Source organism: Sipha flava, unplaced genomic scaffold (genome assembly GCF_003268045.1).
Source record: "Sipha flava isolate LNK unplaced genomic scaffold, YSA_version1 18885_pilon_pilon, whole genome shotgun sequence".
NCBI classification, from domain to species: Eukaryota; Metazoa; Arthropoda; class Insecta; order Hemiptera; family Aphididae; genus Sipha; species Sipha flava.
In genome coordinates, this window is record NW_020272473.1 from 1 (window position 1) to 8,413 (window position 8,413).

An 8,413-nucleotide genomic window follows, 5' to 3' on the forward strand; every position below is an offset into this window, starting at 1 on the left:
TTTTTCACCACAACTTTTAAATTTTCTATATTTATCGCGTAATCGACCACCCATTTTAATATTATTGTATTAGAATATAAGATACAATCGATGTCAACAGCTAACGCACACACGATTACACGAAAAAGTAAAAACTACTACTAATAAAATCGGTAATATCTACTATTTGTTCAATAAATATTATTTATTATTATCAATGTTTTTCAACGGTGACAGTCGACGAACGACGAACAAATAAATCTATTATTATCTATAACTAATAAGCAATAAAAATTCGACGAAAAGACGGTCGGTGACTGCTGCCTGCTACCCGCATCACCACAGCGATACGTTGCGATTACGATAATATTGTATTATTGATATTTCAATATTTTTACATTGAATCAACTTCGTTATTTTTATATAATTTTTGATATAAATTTCTACTTTTTTCAAACGCGAGGCCCCAAATTTATGCAAAAAGCGTGAGGCCCAGGGCTCGGGCCCTGTTCGCCCCCCCCCCCCCCAAGGACGGTCCTGAATCTGTGAACAGTACAAAAGTATTTTTGTTAATTTCAAATTGCTATGTTCACAATATGTGTAATGGATACTATTCTTGTTTGGTAGTGTCTATTAGTGTGAACGACAATTTTAGAGACAATTTTGTAGGGAAAATAAGTTTTCGGTAAAAATAGCCAAACAGTACGTAATCTGTACAGCGGTTTTTGTAGGTATTACCCATGCGTATTGTAATGATAAGAAAAATAAATTCATGCCGCTGCTTGCAAGTTGCAACGTCTCGGACCTTCCCGTTTACTGTTGTTATTTGCGTACGCCGTACACTGACCGCGTGTTCCAACTTCCAACAATAAAATTTATATTTTAAATTTTATTTACGACGCGCGTGTCTGACATTTGTTAATTTGTTATTAATCATTATTACAACTTACGAATTGTGTGATACATTTCTTTATTGTTTTTTTTGTTTTTTAATTTTTATATTATTATAAATATTATTATGGCCGATGCTGATGTTGCGGATATGTTGAGGGCTTGGGGCCTGGAACAATATATTGATGTTTTTCAAAGTAAGTACCTACCTATGTAATATGTATCTAAAATTCATTCAAAATATGTAATTATTTAATATAAAATTATATAATACTTAAAAAATATTTATTTATACGGAATATATTCTGTGTTTTACCTGTCATACAACGATAGATATATAATTTAGATACAAAACAGTTAATTAAGAATTAATGCAGCTGAGTTAAAAACTAATGTTATATGATTGGTAATGTTAGTTAAAAAAATAAACATAGGTATTTTGTTTCTCTATATTTTACTCAAATTTCTCTACTGTTAGATGAAGGCATAGACATTACTTGATTAAACATTTTAACTGAAGATATGATGAAAGAACTTGTTCCTAAAATCGGTCATAGAGCAAAACTTAAGGCAAATGTAGATGAATGGAGAAAAGTACTAGATTTAACCAATGATACTCAAACTACATTTATGATGGTGAGTACAGAATCTTATATTGTAATTATTTCAACTAGGTTGATACAGGGTGATTATTCAAACATATTTTTCTTAACATTTTAATTTTATAATTGAACATGTGATTTAATAAATATTTCTTTATAGATACCTATATTTTAAGCTTCTATAGGATTTGAGGAGATATAGAAATATCTGTTTGGTTAGATTAGGTTAGGTACTGTTTATCTACTTTTCTGCACTTAAAATATTAAAATCATTATAAATAATTTAATTATTTATTATGATAATATTATATATAATACAGTGGAATCTCTATTTAACAAACTTAAAGGTTTTTTTTTTAAATACATTTTTTTTTCATTACATTTTTACATTTTTTTTTTCAAGAACTCATTTTTAGGGTACACAATTTAAGCAAATTCAAATAATTATATAAGTGAAATGTATGAGTATAATATAAATAAATTAAATGAATACATTCTAATTATATTAAGAACTTAGGTAGGTACATATGTAAATTATACATTTTTTTTTTTATTATTCTTTATTGTCAAAAAACTTTTTGATATCATGTTGATCAACTTTTGTACTTACCATTTTGACTATAAAAATTCTTGCAATTATTAAAATAATTAAAGAAGTTATCTGTTACATTTGTTATAGTGGTGTGCTAAAATCCTTGATGAAATGTCTACAATAATACTGAATTAATTTGATTTTTTTGTTTAAGAGAACATTTTTGAATGGAAAGTATTATGTTTCATTCAATTTGTTTTATTAAGAGTTTTGTTTAATAAAAGTTTGTTTAATTTAGATTCCATTATAATATTAATTTATGCATAAATGGTTTAATATTCAGTTATATTTTTGATTTTGATATAGGACATATCTTCTCCTTTGAATCTTGATGTTGAATCACCAACTACTTCATCATTTAGGAAGTGATACATGTTTTATATTAAGTCCATCAGACTCAAATATTTCCATCACACCTCTTGACTCTTCTATTAATCAACAGATATTAAGATAAACATCTAATTCATCTAATTCAAATCAGATATATTTTCAACACTCTAATGTAGATGTAGTATGTCATTCTTTAAAACTGCCAGTAATTATCAACTATCTTATTTAAATATTTATATTATTTGAATATAATGAATTTGTATTTTAGGGCCGGAATGTACTTAATTATTTGAAAAATTTCAAATTAAGGAAAAGCTATTTTGTTCAAGTATAAAGAAAGTGGCTTATTAGATAATTTTGGAAGAAGGCAGTTGTGTAATTTGATTGTACGAAAAGAACTTGAAAGCGAACCAGAGAAAATAGTTACGTCAGAAACATTTATTGCTGTCACAAGAAATCACTAATATTTTTCCAAAAGAACATATTAGCACTTATTTCATTCCGTACATGAATTATGGCAAGTTATTTTATATCAGAATTATATTTTAATTTTAAATTCTAAGTAATGTCTAATTATCTTAGTATAATACTAAGATACTATAGTAAAATTTGTTTTTATTTTTTATATTATACCTAGGACCTACAACAAAAAAAGCAGCAAAAGGAAAATTGTTGGACTGCTTTAACAATCGCAGAAGAGATTATAAAAAATCTGGTGTCATAACATCACATTCTAGACAAGCAGCCTCACCTATTGAACAACATTCTTTAAACTTAAACACCATAAACTCTGGTAATAATTAGTAGTGAACACTAAATATATATATATTAATTAATTTGTATTTATATATGTATTAAATGGTTAAACAATTCTTCTGTTCCCTGGGATTTAGTTGAAAAATATTGGAGTATTATCAGAAACTATAGACTTAAACATTTATTTAGTATAGAAACTCAAACAGTCTGTCAATATATGAATGAGTTTCCAGTATTAAAAAAACCCATGGGATATAATCTTGTAAGTCATTCTTAATACCATTGATTATAAATACTATAGATTGCTCACTGACCGGTTTAACATTTTATAAGTATGTTGTGAATTTCAAAAGATTTCGAAAATTTTTATAGTATTTATAGGTATTTGAAATTACCTAAAATGAGGATGAATACTATGCTTTTTTATTTAGGTTGATCTTGTATTATTTATCAATTAATAATTAGTTAATTTTAGCCATATTTCTGGTCAAATATGAAATAGTAAATACGTGTAGGTACACTGCAGACTCGAAAAATAAATTAAAATTGAAGAAAAAAACATACCATGGTAAAACCAATATACCTTTCTCGTTTCACTCAAAATCCAAAAAGCATAAAAATTAAAATATTTATAAATATTAAATAGTACAAACTAAGTCAAAATATTGATCCACCACATCCGTAATTTGTATCCGTTTTAATTTTTTTTGTTTTTTTCGTTAGTGACCGTTGTATATGCTTGTATCTCCTATGCAGTCGTGTAATTATCTAAAATTGTAAAATTGTTCTACGTTATTTTTTAATGTAGGTCCAAACTGCTCATTTGTTTCATCTTCGCCGGTACTAAAAGTATTGACACCGCAACATACATATAAAAATACCACAACAGATAGTAATACACCTGTTAAGAATATTTCAATATGCGAAAGTAGTCCTGCATCATTAACAACTATTTCTCTTACTACGAAAAATTGGGTGTCAAATTTAATTAGTCTTCCAAATGTTAATACTGTACCAATAAAAAAAACTCGTAATAATACAAGCAACCCGAAAAATTTGATTGTTCAAAATAATAAATTAAGAAAAAATTTAATCAAAATGAGAAGATTATTAAAACAAAAACGTTATATTATTCAAAGTCTCAAGGATTCAAAAAAAAAGCAACAAACTAAAAAAATTGAATCAAAAAAAATTTTTGAAATTACTAAATTTCCATCAGTGAACTCAAAGACTCTAACAACAATGCAAATACTACACAAAACACGTAAACCATGGACACCTAGGGAAAAAAAAGTTGCTCTATCTATTATAAATTACCTTCAACATATAAATACATGCGCCGAAACGGCATTATATTACCTGGAAAAAGTACTGTTCGTCATTGGCTAAATTCTATTAAATATTCCACTGGATTTTCCGTCGAGTACATGGAGCAAATTAAATTAAAGGTTTCCGAATTCAATTATTCAGAAAAAAAATGTGTTATCCTTCTTGACGAGATATCAATCATGAAATGCATAGAATACAACAAAACTTTAGATGTTATTGAAGGATTTGAAGATATAGGAACTTTAGGCCGAAGTGATAAAATTTGTTCTCATGCTTTGGTCGTTATGCTACGTGGTCTTTATGCAAATTGGAAGTTTCCTCTTTGTTATTTTTTTTTACGGGAAGTGGTATTAAAGGCGATAATCTGGTTCTTATTATAAAAGAGTGCGTACAAAAAATTATTGATTTGGGTTTGATGGCCACTTGCATAGTTTGTGATCAAGGTACTCAAAATCGTCGAATGTACACACTTCTTAAAGGGACCGAAGAAAATCCACACACAATAATATCTGGACAATAAATATTTTTGATTTATGATTTACCTCACCTTATAAAAAGTGTATGAAACAATTTACTAAACGGTGATTTCAAATTTGATAATACCAAACTTGCATCTATGAAAGACGTAATAAAAACATATGAAATTGATATTAAGAACAAATCACGTGCAATGCCTAAAATCACACCAACACATTTGGCTCCAAATCCATTTCAAAAAATGTCTTGCAAATTGGCTATTCAGCTTTTAAGTCACTCAGTTTTGGCGTCAATAAAAACATGTTTAACAACAGAAGAACTCAAATCACATTCGGCCATTGATACAGCTGAATTTATTGATAAAGTCAATAACATGTTTGACTCGGGGAATAGTAAAAATCTATATGATCTCAATCCAAACCGGAGACCAATTAGTAGTCATAACCCACAAGTATTGGAAAATTTAAATATGGCTAAAAAATTATTTCAGAATGCGGTCAAAATATGTCACAAAACAAACAAATCTAGTGTGCCTCCTTGTTTCACTGGGGTAATTTGGACTGTATCTGCGATTTTCCAACTATACGAAAATGAAAAAATAGATGAAAAACATTGTTATACAGAAGATGATTATTTTTTAATGACCAATAAGCTAACGCAAGATCCTCTGGAGAATTTATTTTCGATAATACGACAAAAAATGGGTATGTATACAAATTATGTAATTAGTGATAGGTATCAGTTTTTTTTATAAATTATATTTGCATAATTATCCATTATGTATAAGCAATAATTATTAGGTATAACAGAAATCCAACTGCTAGAACTTTTCGTTGTTGTTTTGGCCATATTTGTTCATATAGCCTAATGAAATGTTCTACAACATGTAATAACTGTGAACCGGATAGTGAGAAGTATATAACTGCTGACGTATTAAAGGATATAGAAATACCAGAAGAAACAAACTCCAGTATACAGACAGAAGTTCGAGAAACTGATTCAAATTCTAGTTCTAATTCACCATCTTCAATTGTTTCAATAACTTCAGTTATTAAAAAAACTCCAACACTAGAGTCTTGCTCAACTAAATATTTTGCTGGATATTTGGTCAACAAATGTTTGGAAAAATATTCATGTGCAATTTGTCACACTAATTTAACAAAATCTAATTTAAACTTAAATGATGAAGACCAAATTTTAATTTATTTTAAGACATACGATTTCCTAGGACCCACACAAGGACTTAAAGCGCCATCAGATTTAGTGATAAAAACCATTAAATTATGTTTATACGTATTTGATAAATATTTCAATAAAATTGAAAGTGAACTACAAGTACTAAAACAATTAAAAACTGAAGTAAACAAAGAAATAATTAAAACATCTCTAAATTTATTCAGTTTTACTCCATCATTGTGTATAGAACATAATAACTATATTATTGAACTACTATTGCGAACCAAAATTTTCAAGCAGTGCAAATGGGAAAATGAAGTGAATACAGGGAAGCACTTTCATAATGCAGCAAAGTTAAGAGTTTTACAAAATAAATAATTTAAAAAATAAATTGTACAAGAATTTTTCATTTTATTTACGTAAGTTGTTACTATATTTAATTATTATTTTAATATTCAATATTATTATTTTTATTTGTAACTTGTATAATTATGTATTTTATGTTTGTATTACTGCAGAGTGCCAATATGTTAAATATCTTGGTAATTATAGTAGATACTAGCACATAGAAATAATATAATAAGAAGAAATACAAACTAGAAAAAATAAATACGATTAAAATAATTTTATTAAATTCGTTCTGGACAAATTTTTCGGATCCGCTTTATTATTATTGTTATTTTTGAACTGAGTAAAAGAGTACTTAGATTAAGCTCAAAGTATGTATTCATTATTAATATATCGATACCTTAGAGCACACATATTCCATGTCCATTTTCCTAATTTTTGGCAAATCACTAAAGAAGTTTAGTTGTTTGCATAACTATAAAACTAGAACAAATATTCCTTTTTTTTATAATAATTATCTAAAATAAAATATTAATTATGAAGTATTTGAATTAAAAAAGGCGGTTTTAGATACTTATGCTATCAAAATCAATTAAATAACATTAAAAGTCGGATATTTGGACATAGCACATGTGTGCTCTTAGGTATCGATATATTGTATTTTTATATATTAAAGATTTTGTTGTATTTTCAGAAAACGAAGAATCGTCTTTGGTGGCAGCGTACTCAGACTGCTGTTTTAAAATTAGTCATGCTCTTCATGCAGAATACCCGGTTGAAAGTAAACCAGTTTGGTATTTTATTCAAAAAGGTTTCTACAAGTTAAAAATTTCATGGGATACAGAATATGTTACTGTTAATTCATTAATTAGTGATGTAGGTATTTTGGTTTAAATATAATTCTTTTCATTGTAATATAATATTATACATATATTTAATTCCTTAATTTTTTCAAAATGGTATCATGCTTTATTTGTAATCAAACATTTTCAACTATTCAAATTTTTATTAAACATTTTGAATATAAACATTTTAGTCATAACTTTTCTATTTACTATTGTGCTGAAAGAGATTGTAATCGTTCATTTAATTTATTAAATTCTTTTAAAAAACACCTTTCTTCTCATATAAAACACTTAACTATTAAATCTACTAGTAATAATGAAATAATTCATTCTCCATCATCATCTACAAGTAATCTTTTATGTGTTGATAGTAATAATATTGTTGCTGTTAATTCACTTCATGCATCAAATCCTGAACTAGAATTACCAATATTACCAATAAATAAATTTGTATCTTCATTATATTCAAATTCACAAAATCCCCGTAACATTGTTCAAGAAGTTATGGACAGATTAATGAAATTATAATAGGTATAACTGGTATATTGAAAAATAGTATTCTAGAGTTCTCTGCGGACAATGAAGAAATAAATTGTGAAGATTTTTATGATTATTTAAAATAAATATTAATATAAATAAAATAGATAAAACTTTTAGAAATTTAGATACGGAGTATAAACGGTTTAAATATTTCACTGAGCTTGGTACATATATACGATCACAAGATTATATAATAGGACAAAGACTAAATGAAACCACAAGAGCCAATATTTTTTCTATTACGCCAGTTAATTGTACTCAACAGTTAATCCCAATTAGTTTAGTTTTAAAAAAAAATTTTCAAATGAAGAGGATTTTATCAGACACATTAAAATATAAGAATGACATCATGCACTGTGATACTATTTTAATGAATTTCATACAAGGGAGTGTTTGGAAATAAAAACAGAAAGAACATAGCTCTCAATGTGTATTGCCAATTTTTTTGTTTTTTGATGACTATGAAGTAGGTAATCCACTCGGTAGTCATTCCGGTGTGCACAAACTAGGCGCTGTATATATTACAATACCTTGTTTACCACCTCATA

The 8,413-nt window shown here is 27.1% G+C and overlaps 1 protein-coding gene and 1 pseudogene across 1 annotated transcript; both read left to right on the forward strand.

Moving 5' to 3' along the window:
- The first annotated feature begins 821 nt into the window (after positions 1-821).
- Positions 822-2,906, forward strand: LOC112681256 (annotated as a pseudogene).
- On the forward strand, positions 2,578-4,224 carry LOC112681255. Its single transcript, XM_025551522.1, has 4 exons — positions 2,578-2,599; positions 3,032-3,187; positions 3,288-3,412; positions 3,959-4,224. The coding sequence occupies exons 1-4, from the start codon at positions 2,578-2,580 to the stop codon at positions 3,995-3,997; spliced, it is 342 nt and encodes a 113-aa protein (XP_025407307.1). The 3' UTR covers positions 3,998-4,224.
- Positions 4,225-8,413: the final 4,189 nt, after the last annotated feature.

What these genes read in the sequence shown, in the direction of transcription:
- LOC112681255 (XM_025551522.1), top strand. Translation starts at nt 2,578, where the DNA reads ATGTCATTCTTTAAAACTGCCA. An exon ending in CTTAAACACCATAAACTCTG is followed by an intron (nt 3,188 to 3,287) that starts GTAATAATTAGT and finishes CCTGGGATTTAG; the next exon opens with TTGAAAAATATTGGAGTATT. An exon ending in AACCCATGGGATATAATCTT is followed by an intron (nt 3,413 to 3,958) that starts GTAAGTCATTCT and finishes TTTTTAATGTAG; the next exon opens with GTCCAAACTGCTCATTTGTT.